Source organism: Drosophila willistoni (genome assembly GCF_018902025.1).
Source record: "Drosophila willistoni isolate 14030-0811.24 chromosome XL unlocalized genomic scaffold, UCI_dwil_1.1 Seg142, whole genome shotgun sequence".
In the NCBI taxonomy this organism is placed as follows: Eukaryota; Metazoa; Arthropoda; class Insecta; order Diptera; family Drosophilidae; genus Drosophila; species Drosophila willistoni.
In genome coordinates this window covers 4,707,112-4,731,238 of record NW_025814053.1, presented here as the reverse complement: position 1 = coordinate 4,731,238, position 24,127 = coordinate 4,707,112, and the positions used below count along the sequence as shown (strand labels likewise).

Below are 24,127 nucleotides of genomic sequence, written 5' to 3'. Positions count from 1 at the left end.
CTAAGCGATAAGACCCAGAAAACAAGCCTTTGCCATAGCCAGTAGCCAGTTCACTTAGTTTGCTTAGCTTCAAGTTCAGGTTTAGATTTAGGTTTTCTGGGTTTAGGTTCGTTAGGTTCATTTTTTTTTCCTTTGTTTGTCTTCTTTTTTGTTTCGTTTTTTTTATTTTGTTTTGTTTGTTTCTTCTTTTTAGTTTAATCAAGATGAACTTATGTGGAAGCTACCCACCTGTTGTTGCTATTGCTTTTGGTTACTCTCGCTTCCTCTCATTTATCCATTTGCCACATTATCAGTTATGCGCTTTGATATCTGATAAGCCCACATCAAAAGGCAGTACTGAAAATCAAACAGAACACGGAACAAAAATGAAAATAGGCGGAGGCATAAAAATGAAAGAAGAAAAGGTTGCCAAAGTGGAACAAAACATAAGGCGAAGAAGTTGGAAGACAGAAATAAAGTTGAGCAAAGCAAACAGGTAAGCAGTGGCAGCCAAGTTAAAGATGGCAGATAGAAAGCGGGGATGGATAACAGGAAGAAAGGAAGGATGGAGGGCAGACAAACTGACTAGCTGACATGCTGCTGGCAGGCTTACCACATCTCTTGCCTAACGCGTTTTATATTATGAACGTGAATTTGGACTCATGTCAGGGGCCGATTTTTATGCGAAACGCGGCCCAAGACTGATGAACTGGCAACCAACTGTTAACGGTTACAAAAAGTTGCCAAATTGACAATTGCCAATAGACCACAAATTGGATCTTATTTTCTTTTTTCTTTTTTTGATTTTTTAACTTTTTATCCTATGCCATTAATATGACAAAAATGTATAATAAAGTGGCTCAAATTAGACACAAATACAGCATTTTACGATATGCGATTTACGGTGTTTTAAAGTCGACTCAATGTCTTAATTACTTCAATTTCTTTCTAAAGGGTATTAAGGGTGTTTAATAACTTACTTAAACTTGAAAATTATATCTCAATCTTTAATTATTCATAGTTCTGCTTGATTTATACAGATCAAAACATGCGATCGATTAAATAAATGGTTTAGTCGTTTTTGATTTAATTTCTGCAACCTTTTTCACGTCAATTTCTGCGAATAGCAAGCTGGAAGATATTAAAAATATTATTTTAACTATATTGAGTTTTTCCAACTTGTCGTATGTGTGATATTTTGATATTTAGAACTTACAATTAGATCAAAGATGAGAGCACTCTCTGACAGATAAATTAAAAGAAATTACTTAAATGCTTGAGGAAAACAATTAGAAAAGAGCAAAACTATCACATAGACTACAGAGAATATACATATGTATACTTCGAAAGGCAAAAATTATGTAATATGTATGTGTGAAAATTTACTTGGTCTGTGAAAATAGTAACAATCCTTTTGCTTTTTCAGGGAATTAGCTGACATGCTTTTTCCGAAATCTGACTTTTTCCAAAAGTTTTTGCACTAATGGCAAATGGAATGGTAGAAAAGTTACAGCTGTGTACATTTCTCGTATGTGCTAGGGTATATAAACTTCGGTTCAACCGAATTAAGCTAATGGTATTTGAGTATGTGTATTTTTTTCTCTTTTTTATACCCTTGCAGAGGGTATTATACATAAATTTGGTCAGATGTTTGTAACGTACAGAAGACTTTTTTGACCCTATAATGTATATACCTATATTCTGATCTGCATGAGAAGCTGAGTCGATATAGCCATGTCCGTCTGTCCGAATGAAATTTGATACATAAGCTACTTATAACCCCGGTAAGTTAAAGTATGAAAATCGTCAGGATCGGGCCACTATATCATATAGTTATATAAGAAAAATGGATTAAGAAGTTGGAGTAACCTTATGAAATTAACTAATATTATAGTTTGATATATAAAACATTCAGTCCCGAAATTGCAATCAGATTGGATAAATAGAACACAAGTTACCGTCAATATAAATCGGTTCTGCTCAAACGCTGCTGACAGAGCTGCCATTGAGTATACACACACAGACGCTACGCTACATAAACGAAATGTGTATGCGTGACAATCGCCGCTCGCATGTAAATGAGGATGGGGAAGAAGAAGAAAACGAAATGGAAACTATATTTTGGAAAAATATATATTTGGCAGGTTTTGTCTCTGCATTGATGAATTGAGTTACAGAAAAAGGACTGGAAGGGTATAAAAACTTCGGCACAGCCGAAGTTAGCTTCTTTGATATTTTTTTCTTGTCGCTCTGTTTGGTTGTGGTTGTTAGTATTTCCATTGTTTTAGGTGTGCGCCAGCTGTGCGGCCACTCAACAAAACAACAACAAAAACAGCAGCAGCCAACACAAAGGCACTTTGCCATGACCATGCCCACCTGTCCAGGCAATTCTTCATTTCTCGGAGAGAGAGAGACTCGGTCTCTCCCACTCTCTCTCACACGCACTCAGTGTGTTTTTATCTCCATCTCTGTGGGTTGTCCGTGCTGCTGTTGCTCCTGCTGCTGTTTGTAATCCCATTTTAGCTTAAGCATTTTTTACGCTGCCTTTCACACAATCCCCCTCGCTTTTTCCCCCTATATGCCCGCAACAATGCCGTTGCCAAAGAATTTTTGTTAGTTTTGTTTGTTTTCCGTTGATTTCTGTTACCAGAAAAGTAACTCAATGTTTTGTTTTTTTGTTGTTTTTTTGTGGCCGATATTTGCTTTTAGGTGGACGAAAACCGAAGAACCCGCACACGCACCCACAACATCCTGCCGAAAACAATTTGATAGCCGCCCATCCCAAAAGTGAAGGCATTTTTGGAATTCTCAAAACTTACTACAAACAAAGTAGTAGCCAATTAAATCATTTTTGCATTGGAGAATACAAACCAATTATTGAGAGTAATTCTATAAATGAATCAAATCAATTAACTTATTTCATGTCTTAATTGATCAAACTTCGACAAAACTATTACGAAAGACATTGCAAATTAAAGTTACTTTTAAAATTTTTTGAATTAAAGGCAACGAAGCAACTGTCCAGGAGAGAAAATAATGCAAGAGATGGCGAATATTTTCCGACTTATAAGTAATTCGTAAATCATTTAACAGTATTTTCGTTTTTGGTAGAATGGTTTTATGTAATGACACTTGACTACATGCGATTACGTGACTTTATGAAGCGGCAACGCAATTTCTTAAATGGGCATAACTTTGACGAACAAGTAACCACAAAATCATAGTCAAAGGAGAATTAATTTGTCATGACAACTAAGCGGTGTCGGTAGGCATGTTATACACTTGCAATTAGGGCATATTAATTTTGGTCAGAAGTCTGATACACATAGGAGGAAGCATCTTCGACCATATAAAGTCCGTCAGTCCGTTCGTACTTCTGTTCGTCAGTCTGTATCAACCAAAACGTGATCGTGAAAGCTATAGAACTGAAATGTAAATTACTGCAGAGGTGGTAAATCTCGGATTCGAACGGATCGGGCCACAATATCATATAGCTTTAATTTTCTCAATAACTTCATTATCATCTTAAGTATTTCAAAAATATTTGTTATTAAAAAGTGTGGAAAATTTCATCAAGATCGGATGTACATATCAAATAGCTTGCATAGAAACGATCAGTTACCATGATTAACATTAACATGTTTAATATATCTGCACCAATTTCATTAAGATCAGATTATGACCAAACAAGAGAATAAACTTATGCAGATAATAATCTACAATTCCGGCAATTCTGTTCAAAATCAGAAAACTATAATGCTCTTTGCCAGATGCGCTGCATTGCTGCAGTCTAACTCTTTTACTTCTACAAAGTAACGAAAGAGTAACAAAAAAAAATTGTAAGGGTATAAAAGCTTCAATAAGCGCCGAAGTTATCCTAGCCCTCTGGTTTTAAGTTCAAAATTAACAAAAAATCGTTGTACTTGAATAAGTGGCATAGTGATAAAATAGAGCTATAAATAGTTTCTATGAGACACGTGAACCGAGACCACACCTACTTAGTATCTACTAGTATTATCTAACTTTGATTTTTCGTTGTCTACGGATAATAGATATCTTTTTCTCTGGTTTTTTTTCTGTCTATCTCCTAGACACAGCTTAAGGAAACATTTAAAGCGAGCTTTGTAAAAACAAGAATGCCCTATGAAATATTTACTTAAATTTATAAAAAACGAAAAAGGTTTTTAAAAGTGTTAATTGATTACAAAAAAAAATATTGAGCTAAGAATCAAACTTTATCAGTGTTTTTAAATAATTTGGTCGGACACATTGTATGGCATATTAATCATGCCACATAAATCGTCGATAAACTGATTAAAAATTCATCAAAATACATAGATTTAGATTTAATTAGTTTAGTTAGTTGTTGGCTAATTGATTGATGTGCGAGTGTACACCTCAAATATAACGAAAAGAAATGTGTATATAGCTTCAACTAAAAATATGTATCTCTGTATATATATAAATGTATATGTATGTACTTAACCACCTGATGCCAGTAAGTTTGTAAGGTATCTTAGTTATAATCTGATTGCTTCGTTTTGAATACCCTGTGATCTTAAGATTCCAAGCGTATGCAGTTGTTTGGAGTTTCGATGAAAATTTTGCTAATTGTGGCTTGACTTTTCATATATGATTATTTTCTTTTTCTATTGCTTAAGTTAAAGTAATTACACTAGCTAATTTTTATTTTGCTTTAGAGAGGGTAACTCTGTTGTCCTCTCCTTTGGTATTGTGCTGCCCTGTTTACTGCCTGATTTCAATTTTCATATTTTTATTTTCTTTTTGGTTTTTTTTTTCTTCATTTTGCTGTTTCTGTTGTTGGTCCTGAGGGCATTTTCGTTGACTCGACACTGACCAAAGCAAGCAAGCCTGTTAGAGGTTGTTAGGAAGGGAAGGGAAGACATCATCTGAGAACTGTTGCCTTGGTTGACTGCACGGCTGGAGGGCGTCTCCTTTCATTTCTCTTCCATTTTTCCCGGTAACGTTTTGTCACCTGTGAACTAATTGGTGGCCAAGTCCAAGATGAATTTCTGCCTTATGATAAAGCATTGGCAATTTGACTCACAGAATTTCACTTCTCTTTCATCTACACTTGGCAAATGTGTGTGTATGTGTCTAGGCAATCAATTTAACACCATACAGAGAGAGAAAAAAAGTAGAACTTCAGAAGTTAAAAGTTGTGAAAAGTTTTCCATTTTCTTTTTTTTTGGCAAATTTAATGAGCCTCAAAATACGTTGGCACTTCTCCTCCCTAAACTCTGATCTTATCTGAACTGAATCAGGCGAACTGAGTGACTGACTGACTGACTGACTGACTGCCAGAGTGACTGACAATCAGCCTCAAAGCTCAAAATAGGCAACAGACTGTAAAATGTTTGCAAGTGGCAACACCAGCAAAATGAAAATGAATATAAAATAAAATCCGTAAATGGGGAAATAAAAAAGGGAAAATTGAAAACGCGACAAGGTGTAAGTTATATATGTGTGTGTGTATCTGTATGTGTGTGTTCTTTCTGGTGTCTACATGGAAATTACAAGCGAAACCCCTGTCCCAGGTCCCGGTCACCCCTCAATCACATATAAAATGCATGGATTGTTAAAAATAAATGCCAAGCGCAACAAAATAAAAAAAAGTTTCACTTTTTTTTTTTCGTTTTGCCGCTAATGTATATTTTATTCTTTGTCCTTTTTATTATATTTTGTTTTTAATTTGCGTGATGCTAGGGCAAATGGCCTGCCTGATGATGGTTGATGGTAAGAGGGAGTTGGGGTGGTTTTTCGGGCGGGGGATGCCTATCAGTGAAAGCAATAAATTTTTTAATTTTATATACGTATGGTACGTATGTGTGAGTGTGTGTGTGTGAGGCAAAGAAGTGCATTTATGTGCGCCAATTTGAATACCCCGCATATAAATGTCTGATAGAGGGTAGATATATATATAGCTATTTAAAATTATTTTACTATACAGTCTAGTGTCTCTTCTAACTGGTAGGGTATCTAGAAGTCGCTCACTTTGGTTTTGCTCATGGAATATTTTCATTAATTTTTTAGTGGCCAGTCCATGAGAGGGCAGCTTGATGTGGCAGGGACCATTGGACTGGACAAGCGCTGAGGGCCTGAGAATTGTAAGTGGGATTCGGGTCTGGGCATGGCGTGGCGTGGCGTGGGGCTTACATACATTCATATATGTGGGGTATATCAATAAATTTATAACGCTTAACTGACCTAACTTGATTAAAAGCTAAAAGAAAGCAACAACAACAAGGGAAGAAAATGAAATCGAAGGAACTAATTAATTGATTAAAGCGAAAAGTACACTAAAAGGTCTTAAAAAAAAACCCAAAAATGTACATGAGAGTGAAACTAGTTCATAATTTGTTGGCTCTTTTTAGGTCTAGAAAAGCAAAAACAAACTTGTATTAATTTCTCAGACATCTATAACCTTTGCAATTGGCTTAAAAGAATATTAATATAATATTATAATAATAACCAATTATTTGGCTTATAAACCATCATTTAGTTCCCACAAAACATTTAAGCAGAAGGTTAAATTTTTTAAGTTTATTAAACTTTGAACTTGATGTACTTTTCATCGATTGTTCAAACGCAATTTCAGTCAAATCTCTTTGATATTTAAATCTCGTTCTCGTTTTAATCTGGCCATCTCTGTAGTAAGCCTCTCTCTAATCCTTGTGTGTGTGTGTGTGTGTGCAATAATCTTGCTGCATTGGCGGTGGGTGGGGTGTAAGCAAAATGATATCAGCATTAAATCAATGCCCGTTGACTAACACTGTCGGCCAGTGTTACCACCTAATTTCGACAATAATCTGTCACAATTAAGCCATGGACTCTAATTTGTTAGGCTAAAGGACTGGCCACAACTCAAATCCTCACACCCATCATGCCACTTGACTACCCCGCCCCACCCTGGTGGTGCTCTACCCTATGCCATAGCGGATCCATCTACAAGGCTTGTTTATTTGTTTCATTTTGAAATGTTGTACATTATTTTGCTTTTCGCTTGTTTTTACGCTCGTTTGGTTTTTGCATTCCCCTTGCCTCTCCCTTTTGCTATGCTATTTAACGCTGCCCGTCTGACACTACCTCACCGACTACATGCCCCTAGCTCCTCCTACTGCTCGTCCACCTACTCATTTGCTCTTCCTCTGTTGTACATTCTTTTTTGTGGCAAATGAAAAAATAAAATTGCGTTTTACGCAAATCATTTTTAATGAATTTTAATATTGCCAACGTTGTTGTTGTTTTTCTTGTTTTTCTTGTTGTTGCTGATGCTGTTGCTCCTACTACAACATGCAAACATACACACTCACCGCATATAATATAACATTAACAGCTAAAAGAGCCACCGTTAGGTCATTAAATTTTAAATGAATTCAACGCTAGCAATTCGCGCTCAGCTACGCTATATAACATTGCCCAATGGGCGGTGTGATGCGGTGTGGTGGGCGTGGGCCCATAGGTAAAAATCGTAGTCGACCAACAGGCCACATCCATAGATGGGATGAAGTACAAAGGCATCAGATTCAGCATCAGTGCCAGCAGCTTTCATATATATGTACATACTTACCTATATACATACATATGTATAAGCCAAGAGCTATATATTCATTTATATATACACAGACACATACATACATATATATATATATGTGTGTTCAGCTATGGGCCATAAATGCGGTTTCAGCTTCCGCCCAAGAAGCAGTAAGAAACAAAAACCGCCAAAAAAAAGAGCAAGAAAAAAACTGAAAAGCAGGAAAAAATGAAATACAAAACAAAAAAAAAACAAAAAAACAGGTACAAAAACAACAACAATCCTACCTAGACACGGTAGCTGAGCTATTTTTCTTTTTATTTCATTTTTGTTGTTATTTAATTTTTATGGGTGTATGCATGTGCGTGTGTGTGTTTATATCTAACATACCCTGTACGAGAAATGAGCCCACAGGGCGGCTTATCATTATGTCGAACTATCTCCTTCAAATTGTAAGTAATTATAGCACATCTCAAAGCTAAATTTGCAAATTGAATGAAGAGTCTGGCAATATTATCATTTCAATTGAATTTGCAATATTGAACTTCTAATATTAAATATTCAATCATACATTTAAATCAAATTTAATGGTAATATCTTTTAATTTAATTCAATTCAATTATACTTACATAGTTGAATTAGCTTCTATTTCAATTTTACTCCTTCCCTGCTCCTTCGAGTGTTTTCTTCCAAAAAACTAAAGAAACCAAACAAAAGTCTGCTCACTAAATCTGCTAAATATGTGGAATCGGTACTCATAAGCATTAGAATATATAATTTTTATTTGTTTGCCACCTCGTCGATAAGTTTGTTCGGAATAATTCTGGCCAAACTATCCCCACATATCAATCGAAAGACTTTCAGACTTAACATATGTATATATGTATACGAAAAACAAAAACCAAGTTTTATCACAATACGATGCATTGATATAGACAGTCAGACAGAAGGACATCATCATATTAACTCTGTTTTTCAGGTTAATCAAGCCTTTATCTGCTTTATGTAATTTTATAATTCCTCTGCAAGGGTTTAAGTTAGGTTATCTATAAATGTCTTAACTTTGAGTTAAGCAAATCTGAAGAACAGTTTGTCTCTCTTCATTTATTCATTATTTATTTCCACAATAATAACATTTATATTTGTTAATACAAGTATTTTCTACTTAGAAGATGGGTAATAAATTACGTATACAGCTTAAGGATATAACAGGAAGAAAAGTTTAGCAGACATATTTTAAATATTTTATATTTTAATTAAATGACTAAACAAATAGGTACTAATACTTAGTTTAAATTTTGTATTTTATTTGCAAACGACAAAAGTTAAAAAATCAACAAGTTAAGCAACATTCACATAACAAATAATTAATTAAAATTTTGACTTTAACATACCTAATTAAAATCGAATAAAATAGATATTTAGGAAAAACTCTAAAATTTGCGGGAAGTTTCTACATTTTTTCAATATATTTTTTCGTTTCCAAAAAATCGAATGAACTCTTTAAGGATTGAATTTAAATTATTTTTTTCTCAGTAACTGCTTTTCGTATAGATTCCTTTAAGGAAACTTCAAGAGTATTGAATTTGAAATTTTTTACATTAAATGCCATTTAATTAAGGAATTTGTTGTTCTCACTTTGATTTAATTGCATTCCAATTGTATATTCCATTCAATTGAAAGAATATATTTTCAAATCTTTTATTATGAAATCTTTTTGAACCGCATTGACGTTAAGTCATTTGCGTTAAAACTTTTCTCCCATCTCATCACATCTAACTTGCCTATATTGAATTAAATTGTTGTTAGTGCAACTCTAATCAAAGGCAATTAAATCAAATCAAGTCGTGTTGAATTAAATGAAATCATAGCTAAATAAAATTAAAACAAAACGAAATCAATTAAAATAAATCAGCAATTAATTAAATCGTTATTTCTTTACTTCTAGTTTTACTTTTGTACTTTCTTCGTCTTTTCATGTTCAATTTTCTACTCGAATAAAAATAAATGTTGAAAATCAAGCGAGTTCGTTTACTCAGGGCTCTTCAGGCACTCCTGGATAACTTCATAGTCGACGACTTCTACCCTCGGTTTTTCCCCTCCACGGTGTAAGTGTGAGTGTGTGTGTGTGTGTGTGTGTGGGTGTGTGTTTGTGTGTGTGCCTTTTTTCGCTTTCTTTCTGCTGACTTGCAGCTGTTAAACAAATAGCTTACTTCTGCTCTCATTGTTGCTGCTGTTTCTTCTTGATGCTGCTGTTGTTGTTGCCTATTGTTAGCCAGTCGCCAATGTGAAATTGGCAGTTTATTTTTCACTTTTTTTTTTTTGGTCAAGGTATGAGGCACCCACCTAAGGTAACAATAACAACAACAGAAGAAGGAGAAGAAAAAAAAAAATACAATTATATTTTATGATGGCCAAAACGAAAATTGAAATGGGAGCAGTAAGGAAAACCCAGGACACAAGAAGATGATAAGTAACCAAGTGACCTGTGTTGTAGGTCAATGAGCGTGAAGGTGAATACTTATACGTTCGCATCGTTTCATTAGCACTTTAAGCTACTTAGTAATGACTCAATTCCTGTTATCAGCAAGAATGCAGGCCAATACACTGATTACTGAAAATAGAAATAGGTGAAAACGAAAATCAGCAAGTTTTTCCTCTGTGATAAAGCCACAACATAAATGTCACACACACACATACATACACAGGAAAAAAAACCGATTTCCTTAAGCGGCAAAATTGTCTGCCTTAGTCAATTGCCAATGTCCGACACATAACTTGACCACATTAATCAATATAAATCAGGCAATTCATTCAGAGATTGGCTATGAAAATAAAACGCCCACACACACAAACCGAAAACCAAACACAAGCACAAAACACCAACACCAATACAAAGCTAGGCAAAAGCTGTGTGAAGGGGCAAAATAGGATGGGCTGTAAGGGCATGGAATGGAATGGCTCGGAATGCGTTGTGCCAGGTGAAGCAAAACAAAATGAGCGGCCGACATTGCGAAATGCCATAGCGAAATTCCTTAAATGAACTTTGCCAGTCTCCACAGAATGCACGAGAAGAAAAATCAAGCAATAGCACAAATGGAGGGGCAAAACACACAGAGTATATAATAAAATAAACAACAAAACGAAACGATACGAAACGAAAATACGGAAGTATGCGGCATGCCAAAGGTGAAACTGAGGGTGGAGGTCGCAGTTATGACTGCGGATTGAGCTCCTCTTTCAAGTGCCATCAAGTGGTTTGGCGAATTGGCTTTGATTTGATATGATTTGTTTGATTTTGGGGTGGGAATAAAAAATAAACTGCAATCGAAACTTTCACCGTCTAAGTATTTTTAAACGTTAGTATTACCGATTCGAAATAATAATCAATCGAAATACATAAATGCTAAGAGAGAAATGTCCAAGGTATTTTATTGAAAATAACATTAGGCACATAAAATTTGACCATGAAGAATAACTAAATATTTGTAGGAATCTTTGTAGAGTATAAATACTTACGCGTATATATCAAATATCTGTATATATCATGTTATTATTCGGTATTATATACGATATAAAAATATTAAGTAAATCACTGTTCGATAGTCCATTCTAAAGTTTTACGATTATCAGTTATTAAAATAATGAAAAGAAAATTTTAATAGAGGAAGCATTCAAAATTTCATTTAGTCACATCTATGTAATAATTTTTTTTAAATTAAGTTTTTAAATCTAAACTACATTTATAGAGGATTTGATTTCCATTTGTTTTCTCGGTGCCATTTGCTAGTAAGTAATTTTCACAATTGCCTTGATCCTTTTTGGCTCAGCTAATGGCTTTGGCTCACTCAACCTTCGCTTATGGTATGTGTGTGTGTGTGTGCACATCATCCATCATCATCTATCAGCTGCTGGTTTCGGTTTTTGGGTTCTGAGTTTTGTCTCCATACATTTCATTTCATTTCATTTCAGTTCGTTTCGTTTCGTTAAGTTAAGTTACGTTTTGCAGCAGCTGCAGCTGTCCAATAGTTTCACATACATATTTAGAGCAACAACAACAACAATAGAAACCATAACAAGAAAACAACAACCACATCAGCAGCCCAGCAGCAGCAGCAGCAGCAATTGCATTTGTCGATGACGCAGCTGAAAAGTATGCTATGTTATTTTACCTCTGCCTCTGCACCTTCACCTCTTCATCCTGCCCGCGTGTGTGTCTGTGTGTTTGTGGCAGCCATTTTGTAAACTTAACAGCTCTAACAACCGGAAATCGTGCAAGTATTTAAATATAGCCAAAGTGGTAAGTGCTGCGGATTCTCAGCTCAAACTATGAACGAAGGACCCATAACCCAAAAACTGAAATAGATGAAAATTTATTTCAATTGCACTTGCCATTCCCTCTCTCTCTCTCTCTCTCTTTCTCTCGCTCTCTCTCTCTCTATCTGTCTCTCAATGTGTGGGTATGTGTTATGTGGCATGTCGTTCATTTCATTTAGTTGTTTGTTTTCCCCTATTTCACACCCTTACCCCGTTTCTCTGTCGCTCTGACTTGCATTTACATGCACTTACCGTTGTCATTGAAAATTTACATTTGCTTTGCTATGAATCTTTACCCCCACCTCCTCTACCCTCTCTCTATACTGTTTTTTCTCTGCATCGTCCACGAAAAAAAAAATACAAAAAACAAAAACACAGATGATATAAAAACTCAAAGTCTTCGCTGCGGGACGAGTCATCTCCATTTTTTTTTCAGGCATTATCGTTACCCCTTCACATTTTCATGTTATGAATTATTGATTTGATTGCTCGTCAGACCTTATAAACCCCTCACCAACATTTCCGTCTCTCACCCATGATTCCTGTGTCTGTCATTTCCTTGCCTCACTGCCCTTGTGCCACGGCCATAAGAGAGATTATACATTTTTAATTTGATTCCTTGAGCTTTTCTCCCTCTTTCAGTGTTTCATTTTTTTTTTTTATTCCAAATGTTTGTGTGTGTGTGTGTCTGTGTGTCGGAGAGAGATAGGCACTCTGCCGTGGGGCAGGACACATTTATGACAAATTAACATTGTTAAAATGCCATAGTCCACGCAATTAATCATAAATAGGAGGGCCAAGTGCCAGAAGGGCCTGAGTGAATGAAATGTTTATTGAAAGCACTTCAACTTATTGACTACAAGAGGCAACTGAGTTCAGCATGTCACGTCAAGATATTTCAAAATCACTGTACTATTAACAAGCGTAGGTAATCGATATAATCTTTCCTTTACGTTGCTTCAAATTTAACTAAATTTTATTGTATACGTAAAACAATAGAAATTATAATGAGCCAATGCTGTGCCTCAACCTTATTCATATTCAACTAGTTGGGACTGCCCGTCGCAGATTACGATAGTTTGCCTATTGATTCATCATAATGATGAGCAAAATTTGAATACGCCATTCAAATATCGTTAAACAATGCCTGTCAGACACAAGTCAAGCGTCTTCAGGTTAATTAACTATAATGCCATAATAATGGTGATGCTAATTATTCACATCAAAGAGCATAAATCTAATGCATTCAGATCGAAAAGCTAAAGTAAGCAGGTAATTGTTTTAGACCACACATTTTGATCGACTTATATTCTTGCAGGGGGCTTATAAAGATGGTCAGATGTGTGTAACGCAGAGTGGGAGACGTTTCCGACCCCATAAAGTATAATCTATGTAATATAAATTGGTGAAGGAGTGGGAGTATCTTTACCAAGTGAACTAATGAGATAGTTATGCATGTATAACATGATATCCCAATCGGAAAAATCGAAAACAAGTTATAGTCATTACAAATCGGTTCCAACCACGTGATTGCTCGAAATCAGCAGAGCACACACATTCAGGCGTAACTGTATGTGTATGCGTCCAGATCACTGATATATACATACAAACGGTTGCAAAGGGGATAGAAAAAGGGCGACGAAAAAGATATTGCGGGTATGGCGAAATACAAATGGACAGGGTGGGAGTTTGAAGGTTATGTAAATATGTTATAAATATGGGTTATGTAAATATGTTTGTATATATGACCATACATTTATGCAGTGAGATACGGAAAAAGAGTTTGGAACATGTATAAATATTATGGTATAGGCGAAGTTAGCTTCTTTGATATTTTATCACATTTTTATCAATTATACTAGATCGACTCGGCTGTTGATACTTATCAGACTCTATTAACTTTCGCTTCCTTCAGCTTGTTACACCAAATTTTTGTCAACTTTAATATTTCAATTTACCCGCTGGATGCATGGTACAATGACAACTATTAATTCCGAATTTCAATTATATTCAATTTCCTTTTTGAGTGTCGTTTAACGGCTTCTGTTATTCGCTCCCTTTCTCTCTCTCTCTCTCTCTCTCTCTCTCTCTTTGTCTGTTTGTTCTATTTATTTGCTCTTTCATACACTTGTGTCGAGCCTGTTTGGTTTTGGTCATAAGTCTTGTCTGGCTCTACCATCGACTTCATCAGCTGCTGTTGCTGCCGCTGATACAATTGCTTCGTTATTAATGTTAAGTCATCTGTTTCTGCTGACCAACTTGTCATTGAACCACTACCCCTCCACCACCCCTTCATAGACCATAGGTCTGCACATGTGTTTGTTTTGCTGTATGTATGTACATATGTATGTTGACCCAGTTAAATCTAATCTAAGGCTCACAGGCAGAAGGTCTAAGCTTATACTACTTGTAGCATTTTTTTTTTGTTCATTCGTTTCGTTGTCGTTGGTTTTTTCCTTTCTGCTTTTTTTTTTGCTTTTTTATTGTATTTTCCTAGAGTTTGTATGCAAAAATCTGTTTGGCAGCAATATTTTATAGATTGCTGGTATATGGCGGGGAAAAGTGTGGAAGTGATGTGGTAAGGGGAGAATGGTAGCACACCTAAAGCTTCGTCCGCTCGTGTGTGACCAAAGAACGCATGACTGAGTGAGGGATACACTGAAAGAAATCAGTGAGAAAATGAAATCCCCAATATGTTGACATAAACAGTCGTTAGTACACTATATATTATATATGGACAAACCACACTTATAGCAATACATATTTAGCTTAGATAGTCGTTATAAAGAATCGGCGAGATTTAATAGATGCTAAGGGATGACGTCGGGGTCACCCTTTGCAAAGCGTTGTTAATGTTTTCTGTGAGATACAAAATTTGTTAATGTTTCTTTTTTTATTTGTGGTCAATTTTGTGCACTGTATGAGTATTTTTCACTTTATGCTAGCTTAGATTCTAACTCACATACACACACCCACACGAACGGCCATGCCTCGGCCCCAGACTCTTTGCCTTGAGGGCGGGGCATGTGTCAAGAATCATTGACGGAAATCAATGTCGCACTTAAGCGGATTCGTAAAATTGGCTATATGTTACTTTTTTTTTTTTTGTTGCTTCTGACCTATTTGTTGTTGTTTTTTTTGCTTTTGGCACTGGTAACTATTAAGCCAAGTAAACAAACAAATACATAGACACCACACACACACAACCATGTGTCGGGCAGCTGTCGTCACTTGACATGTGTATAGGTAAGTGTTAACACCCACGCACACACACACACACACACAGACGACGACTTAAAAGGAAAAGTAACAAATGCCCGACGGAAATCAAGTTGAAATTTTATTGAGTGCAGAGAGGAAATACAAACGGAAAACCAAATGAGCGAACCAAGCATACAATTCCAGGCAATAGAAATTGAAATATACAGAAAACACACAGAAATTGCAATTGAAACGGCAATAGAAATAGAAATCGAAATAGAAATAGAAATACCACCATCAGCAATAGCAACAGCAACAGCAGCAGCAGCAGCAACAAATGGCAAATGGCAAAAACTATGAGGTAAATAAATGGGAAATTTATTCTCCAGATTCTTTCTACAAAACAACAACAACAACAACGTCAAATTTGCCACATCATTTGCAAAACTACAAAAAGGTTTTTCGCCAATATATATATGTATATACCTAGATATATACGTGGACGATCTTTAGCCCGCTTTTCTCGCATATTTCATTCAAAAGAAGAGATTGCGCAATTTATAGAAATAAACGAATAATTTCAATGTTTATTGAGTATTTTGATGGCAAATGATTCTTGCTTGCCTTTTGCCAATACCTTGTGCCAAATTTGTTCCATCACATACAATGGTAAGTATATACATATATATATATAGATGTACATTCATATGCCACAAATGAATTTAGTGGCCTCTGATTAAATTGTGCATTGATAAATGCATTTAGATTAGGCTAAAATAGTGTTTGAATGTTTCACTCATAGAATTTTATTCGATAACTATGTTGTAACATGACATGAGATTCACTATGCCATTGTGTGGTGAAATGATGTTTCTTCGTTAATTCCAAACCGAATTGTCTATATGCCATTGAAATTATTAAACAATTGTAGTCAAGTTTAAGCAAAACACGGCACTCAGCTTGTGGCTATTTACATACATATAGAACATGGCAACTTCTTGGCCTCATTATCAATCATTATTCTGTTCACACGCTTTAGCAGGCTGACTTTTATAATTGTTTTAGTTACCAGCCTATCAACTATCTACACTTTAATACCAATATTTTGTTTGGAAGGTTTGGTTTTTTTTTTTTTTTTAAGGACTTCGTTTCCTATTCGTGGTTCTTTCTGACTCATTTGATTTCTATATATTTTTAAATAGGGCTTCTAGTCTTTTTGGTTTTCAAGTTTTCTAGACTTCGTACTTAGTCTTCTGCTCTTACCAGTTTACCAGCATTGTATTGAAACTATCCAAAAGTGGTTCGAATTGAGATCATAAACTTTTCAGTTCTCCATACCAAATATTCACTAAATTTTTTCTTTCTCATTTAGCCAATGACTTGTTTATGTCATTACTTGATTAAAGTTTGTAAAAAGTACAGATATATCCTCAGTCCCCCATCAAAGACTTTTTCTTCAGCATAAAAGACGTCTCAATCAGACTTTAGATGAAATCATATAACAAATTTTTTTATCTCATGTCTTCTCCTTTTTGTCTTGTCGCCTTGCTCTTGACCCTTCAACTCTTTTGGCTATAGTAATTTAAAATATTTTGAATATCCTTTACCATGTGACACATTTCTGACCACTTTAGCTTTGAGTTGGGGCATAGTTGGCAAATGTCTCTTTTAGATTTTTGTTTTTTCTATGTTTATGTTAACTTTTGCTTTATGTATGTATGTATATGACTTATGCTGACATGGGCATCACTTATTACATCCCGAATTCATACAATTATTTTCAGGATATTTAGCATCAGTTAGTCACTTTTGGCATATTAAAATTAATGGTGACTAAAGTGCTTAACAAGCATGTCCTCAGATTGAGTTATAGGAGGCAGCTAGCCAGAAATTCTTGAAGCTAAAGTTATTTAATTTATTATTTATTTTAACCTGTTTTAGTTAATCTATTACATCAAGTTGATAAACTTGGTAAACCTGATATGAGAAAATTCAATTAGTGTTTTAATGGGGTTCATACTTGTATTATATAACCCAATTCGCTGTTTTCCTCTATCTCTGTCTTTATTGCTAACATTTCTATACGTTTTCCCTTCTCTAACGTATCCATACGCTCTAACAATTTTCATATTACTCACTCCATTAATTATGCTACGGAACATCGAAAATTCAGCACTAGAAGCCCCTCACAAAAGTGAAATCCGCCCATATACACACACACACACACACACACACACACACACACACACACACAAACACATATATAGTCATAGATGGGTGTAAATCCATAACCATATCCATATATTGTACATATATATATATATATATGCACCATATACCAAGAGTAGCATGTATTTAAGGTCACTTGGTGTCAAAATAAATAAATCAAAATGTCGCTGATTTGTTGTGCGGGCAGTTCTTGATTTCAGTTTCAGATTTGGCTACCAATACGCCTCCCCATTGTGGCACCACCCACAACTACTACTACTACCCACTACTAAACAGCACAGTGTTCGCTACTCATGTACGAGAGTTGATCCATAGATATGGGAGAGTGATGAGTTTAAACAAATCAATGAGCCCACATATCATTAGATTTCCTATGGATTTAGTTTAAAAACATCGAAAAAGAAAAATGCATCCTCTAGGTGCGGTAAAGTGCTTGAGCAAGCGAGTAAGCATGTGTTTTAAAGTTTTAGTAATTATTTCTTAGAAATAACTTAATGAACAACCCTCGTATTGTTCTTGCAGTGTCAATAAGCGAACTCTCGTCTATAGAGACTGAGGTAAAGTGCGACGGAGGTATTGAAGTGGGACGAAGGCTTTTCCTTTGGTCCCTTTAGTTTTTCGGCTAGTGACTGAGACAGCAAGACAGGGAGACAGAGAGAGAGAGAGAGAGAGAGAGAAAGAGCGACATAGAGTTGAGCTTTGCAAAAAACTTTTCTCTTGCGTTTGAATTTTATGCGAGTTTTTGGTTTTTTTTTTCTCTCCCCATTCTCCTCTTATATTCTCTACGTTTTTTTTTTTCGGCGTGTCGCATAAATTTAAGTTAGCAGCACATTTTCGCATTGCTTTCCAACGACACCACAGAAAAAAACACAGCAGAAAAGAAAGAAAAAAAGGAAAAAGAGTAGCAGAAATGGAGAAATCTAGCCGCCCTTTCCAGCCTCAAGGACAACCGCAGAGTCACAGTTTCTCTCGGTTTACTTAATGCGCCGCTAAAAGTTTTTCTATTTTATTATTTCTGCTTTCTTTTTACATGTACTCATTCGAGCAACCCCCCCTTCCCGCCACTTACCCCATCCTCAATCCTTTCTCCTCTCTCCTTATTTTCGTCTCCCAATTCTTTGTGGACTTTCTTCTTTTTTTGGGCTCGCTTTGGTTTTTCAATTTTCGCTACTCAAGCCAAACTATTTATAAGTTGTATTTGTCTTGTTTTTCGATGTGGTTCAAATGAAAGCGAGAGAGTGGAGGATAGGGGCGGCGCTGAAAGGGGGGGTGTAAAGTTTACTTGCTCTTTTGGTATGAGCCGCGGAGTGGGGGAACGGGATGAAGGAATGCCTTAATGAGCAAGTCGAAAATAGTTGAAGAAACTGTAAAATGCAAAGGACCAAGGAAAAAAAAAAGAAAAACAAGTTACCACTCAATGAAAAATGGATTAGAAGCAACTCCAACTCACGCGTGACTCACGAAGTAAAGAATAAACCAACTTTATTAAGCCATTCAATTTAGTCAATTTCGACTATATATAAATTTGGTAAAATGGAATTTCCATTGCTTTTGCTTTATTTGAATGATGTCGACAACAAAGGAAGCCACCTGATCCCCGAACCATAAAAATCAATTTATTAGTCTATTAATTAATTGATCAATTAACAAGTTAAATTAGCTGACTAGCTAAGGACTCTTTTTGGTATGTACTTCATAGTTGATTTTCTTTAATGCTCAGGTTAATTGTCAAAGGTGCCCATGAAGTAAAATTATCTGATGGCCAAATATCGTGGTCAATTAGTATGACCTTTATTGCATGTGTATGTATGAATGTATTGAAGTGTGTTTCTTATTGAGTAACACCGAATGGCATTATTAGATCCTGGAAAGTCTCGAAGGGAGAGAGACTGAGACAGAGACTTATCCAACAATATCTTGCAAGTCGTTTGAGGCATCTGGATGATAGTGGACTTTTTGACACCTGCAATAATTTAAAAACCCAAACCCAATATTAATTTTTTATTCAACTCTAAAGGCTTACATGCAATCAGATAACGATAAAGCGTGGCGACTTGACGTCAAAGTCTTAATGTTACATTTGTATGGAAGTCACATAAAGTTTTTAAAGTTTATCTATTGCTTATATTCAGTTAATATTATCTCAACAATCTATTTTCCGTTTACATTGCACATTTCGATGCAGTCTTAAAGTACCTGAAGTTCTATTTTAAGTCAATAACAACAAAATATAGATGGTAAAAACCATTTTAATTGTTAAGGGAAACCCTAGTTTGGATGTAAATAGTTTTTCTTTTATATAAATTAATTAAAAGTACATTTAGTTTGTCCTTACAAAGTTTTTTGACTACTTTGAGACATCATAAATTGCTCGAATTATGTCTTTCTTGTTGGAAGGTTTTTCCCTTCGCCCCCCCATCGTTGTATTGCATTCTGCTTCATTTCAGCATCACATTGTGGTTTTTTGTCTTGTATATTCCAAAGTTTAACCACATTTGTAGAAACACAAGTTAAGTTTCTACTTTGACAGTCATTAATTTCAAACGATATGAGTAGTTTTAAAATTTAAGAAACTAAAATGTTATCTAACCAAAATCTACAATCAACAATAACTCGCAAAAAGTCCTTGATTCCACAACTGGTTAAGTAGATATGTATGTACATACTGTAGCAATATGTATTAATATTAAGTATATCTTACTCTTTCCCCCAGTGCAATATGTTTAGAATTAAGTATATCTTACTCTTTTCTTTGTTACAAATTAGTATTAAGTTTTATGCAATGGTACAGTACGAGAAGCGTGCTGTCTCACTTTAAAGAAAAGAACAGAGAGGTTCAAATAAAAAGAATGAGAGCGGCTCAGTTTTTATGGAGAGCTCACCAGAGATAGACGTGTTTTACTCGCTATAATTTCAGAAGTGGTCATAGTTAACCCAGTGAAAAAACAGTGAAATAGCTATAATTTAGCAAAGACAAAATATATATTAAAAAACAATAATGGATTCAATAAATCCTGACGATTTTTCGAAGTCCCAGTTACAAATCTGGTGCAAAAACCTAGGTTTACCAGATACTGGCACTAAAAATGTGCTAGCCGAACGTTTAAACCAACTTAGCCCTGTAGCGAGAGGGCAACATCCAAAAGATGGAGCTGCTCCTAACGGAGGCCTAAGTAAACGCGCGGATCCCCCTGAAAAAGATAGCTTGGAGCACCTAAAGAGCATTTTGTATTCATCGGACGATGGCGCCGGTCAGACGCAAAATTTCGAGGAAGACTTGTTCCAAGGTCAACAGCAGCAAGAAGTAACGGCAAACGAACAGAACGAAGCAGAAAATGGACAGAACGAAGCAGAAAATGATCAAAACGATGCAGAAAACGAGAGCATTACGAATGAACCGCAAGAAATATCAAAAGCAACAAATGAGAAGTCAAATGAAAAGAGCAACAACGGAGAGCGCAACGCAACAAATGAGAAGTCAAATGAAAAGAGTAACAACGGAGAGCGCAACGCAACAAATGAGAAGTCAAATGAAAAGAGTAACAACGGAGAGCGCAATGGAACAAATGAGAAGTCGAATGAAGAGAGCCAAAAAGAAGAAAACATAGTAAAGCAGGGGTAGGCACAAAGAGAGCCAGCTCAAACTGTCAATGTATGCGTGCGCTTGCTTGTGTACGTAAGCTGCTTTACACTGCGCGAATCGTATGTGAAGAAACGAATAAAAAAATTAAACTGCAAGTGAAAAATAATAATTCCGACCTAATTGTTGTTCAGAAACTCAACTATTTCCTTTACTTCTATATTGTTTGGATAACTTTTTATACGAAGGAGATCTTCTAAATAGCTATCAGTAAGACTATTTCGAATTGAATCTTTAATTAATTTCATTGTCGAAAATGTGGATTCGCTTATATTGTAATATACTTTTTACCCTATTGGGACAAAATATAAATAATGGCAAAATATTTTTGTTGTTGCCATGTAAGAAAGTGAAGCATTAATTTTTCTGCGTGTAGCTGCGTAACAAAGCGACATAGTACTGCTTTCGTCAAAAGTCTATGCGACACTAGCTGTTTTTTTATGCACTCAACTTGTACTTCGTGCTCACATCGGCATGCACACAGACGGCCACACGAGCAATTGCCGAGCAAAAGTGCCCGCACGGGCTATGGGCGCCTACCTCTGTAGTAAAGCAGGGCCCGGCACAAAGAGAGCGCTAAAAAAGTTTAGTTGTATGTGTGCACTTGCTTGTATGCGTATGTTGCTTTACACTGCGCAAAATTAAACTTCATCAAATTCTGCCTCGAATCAAGAAAACGAGTGCAGCAAATAATCTTATGCAAGAAAAAGATAGAGAAAACAAAGCAGCGATCAATTTTTTCATGTGTGTTTTCTCAACAAAGCGACATAGATCTGCTTGCGTCGAAATGCTGAGGGAAACTAAATCAACCCTCATCCTCTGTGTGAGGACTTCGGCAGCCGTTCGGTTACACGCATACGAGGTGCCGTACGTGTTCGTCCCCCGGGGGATATGAGTGCCGGGCTCTGTAGTAAAGTACACTTTGGAAAAAAAGCTGGAACTACTTTGCAAAGAAATCGAACTGGTTCGTAGAGAGAACGAGTTTTTGCGCCTTGCTGGCAACCCTGAGTCTGGCCACTCAAGCAGCTGGCTGGCGACGAAGACAGGTGACCAGGTCTTGGCCAAAGATGTGAAAGATTTTGTACTCGATTTTGACGGTAATGGAAATGTTTATAGTTGGATATCTTCCGTGCTTCATTTGGAAAGATCATTCAACTTGAACGAAAATAATTTACGTTTGCTTGTCTTTGGTAAACTAAAGGGCAAAGCTTTGGATTGGATACACTCAAACCCTGAGTGTTTGTGTCAGCCTGTGAAAACCATATTCGATGCCATGGGAAAAGTCTTCGGATCAAAGAAGACCAATGTAATAATTCGAAGAGAGTTTGAGGCACGCAAGTGGTGCGTCGGCGAACCGTTCCTGAATTACTTTAACGACAAAGTTGGCTTGGCTGGCGGCTTGCGTTTGCCGGAGGACGAGATGGTCGAGTATATTGTTGACGGAATACCAGACCTTCACTTGCGAGAGATGGCTTGTATGCAGCGTTTTGGGTCTAAGGATGACGTGTTGGCAGCATTTGTCAACATAGTGCTGCAGCGGGAAAAACCTGTATCTCTGCCAAATGTTTCCGCAAAGAAGAAGCCCACATTCAGGTGCTTCAACTGTAACTGCCTGGGTCACCTAGCAGCCGACTGTAACAAACCAATAAGAGCAACTGGTGCTTGCTTTGGATGTGGTGAAATGGGTCACCGAGTGGCAGATTGCAGTCAAAATAAGAAGAAGCCCGCAGCAATATCAGTAAGTTTGGATAATATAAGAATTGTAAAAGTTCACATAGGTAATGATGTATTTTCCCTAGGATGCCTCATAGACTCGGGAAGCGCAGTTAGCTTAATTAAAAAGGAGTTCGTTTCAGATGAAATTAAATTGGAACCCGGTCCTGAACATACATATTTTGGTTTAAATAAAAGTAAACTTGAAGTCTTTGGAAGTATTTTATGTTACGTTGAAATATTAAATAAAAATGTTTACGTTCGACTACTGATTGTTTCTAACGAGTCTATGGGAAGTCCAATACTGTTAGGTAGAGATTTTATGAAAATATGTAAAGCTAAAATTGTACTGCAGCTTGACGATGATCTGTGTAAAGAGTCAATGGCCGAAAGTATTAAGTTAAGCCATGACTTGAGCAAAGAGGATAATTTTGAAAACCAAATGCTAAATATTGATTGTGACGTGGTAAATTCAAAATATTCTGTTGGCAAAAGTTTAAGTTTCAATGAAACGACAATGTTTGAAAATATTTTTTCTAAATTTTATCTGGAAAGAAATCGACCAAATGAACCAAAGGTTAAATGCGAAATGAAACTCACAATCAATGACATAAGTCCGTTTAGCTGTAATCCAAGACGACTTTCTTATAGCGAAAAGGCTGAATTGCAAAAAATAATTGACGAATACTTAAGCAAAGAATATATTAGGCCGAGTGAGTCAGAATATGTTTCCCCAATCGTGCTCGTAAAAAAGACTACAGGTGAACTTAGAGTGTGCGTTGATTTTAGAAAATTAAACAAGGCGACTTCAAAAGATAGTTATCCTATTCCACTTATTGATGATCTGTTAGATAGACTTGCAGGAAAAACCTTATTTTCGAAACTCGACTTAAAGAATGGGTTTTTCCATGTATACATGCATGAGGATTCAGTGAAGTTTACGTCATTCACGACACCGCTTGGTCAGTTTGAATTTCTTCGTATGCCATTTGGCCTCAGAAATGCGCCGTCTACATTTCAAAGGTTTATAAACAGGATATTTGCCGATATGATCAGGGATGAAAAAGTTATTATATATTTAGACGATATTATGGTAGCAACAAAAGATTTTGATACGCATCTAGAAATTTTAAAAGAAGTATTTGACCGATTGGTTGACAATAAATTGGAGTTGAGATTAGATAAGTGCGAATTTCTGCAGACGAGTGTTAAGTACCGAGGGTATTCGATTACAGGCAAAGGCATCAAAGCTGACGATAAGGGTATACAAGCAGTAAAGGATTTTCCAGTTCCGACTAAAGTCAGCGAGGTTCAAAGTTTTTTAGGACTATGTTCCTATTTTCGTAGGTTTATTAAAGATTTTGCTACTATTGCCAAGCCATTATATGACCTAGTTAGAAAAGACAAAAAGTTCATGTTTGGGAACATCGAACTTAGTACGTTTGAAAATCTAAAGTCTAAGTTAACAGAGGCCACAATACTTGCGCTTTATA

The 24,127-nt window shown here is 35.9% G+C and overlaps 2 protein-coding genes across 2 annotated transcripts; both read left to right on the top strand.

Moving 5' to 3' along the window:
• Positions 1–20,279: 20,279 nt before the first annotated feature.
• Positions 20,280–20,903, top strand: LOC124460554 (myb-like protein X). Its single transcript, XM_047011583.1, has one exon. The coding sequence runs from the start codon at positions 20,280–20,282 to the stop codon at positions 20,901–20,903; it is 624 nt and encodes a 207-aa protein (XP_046867539.1).
• A 933-nt stretch (positions 20,904–21,836) lies between these two features.
• LOC124460562 lies at positions 21,837–23,119 on the top strand. The gene is made up of 2 exons (XM_047011604.1): positions 21,837–22,659; positions 22,721–23,119. The coding sequence occupies exons 1-2, from the start codon at positions 22,195–22,197 to the stop codon at positions 22,730–22,732; spliced, it is 477 nt and encodes a 158-aa protein (XP_046867560.1). The 5' UTR covers positions 21,837–22,194; the 3' UTR covers positions 22,733–23,119.
• The last annotated feature ends 1,008 nt before the right edge of the window (positions 23,120–24,127 follow it).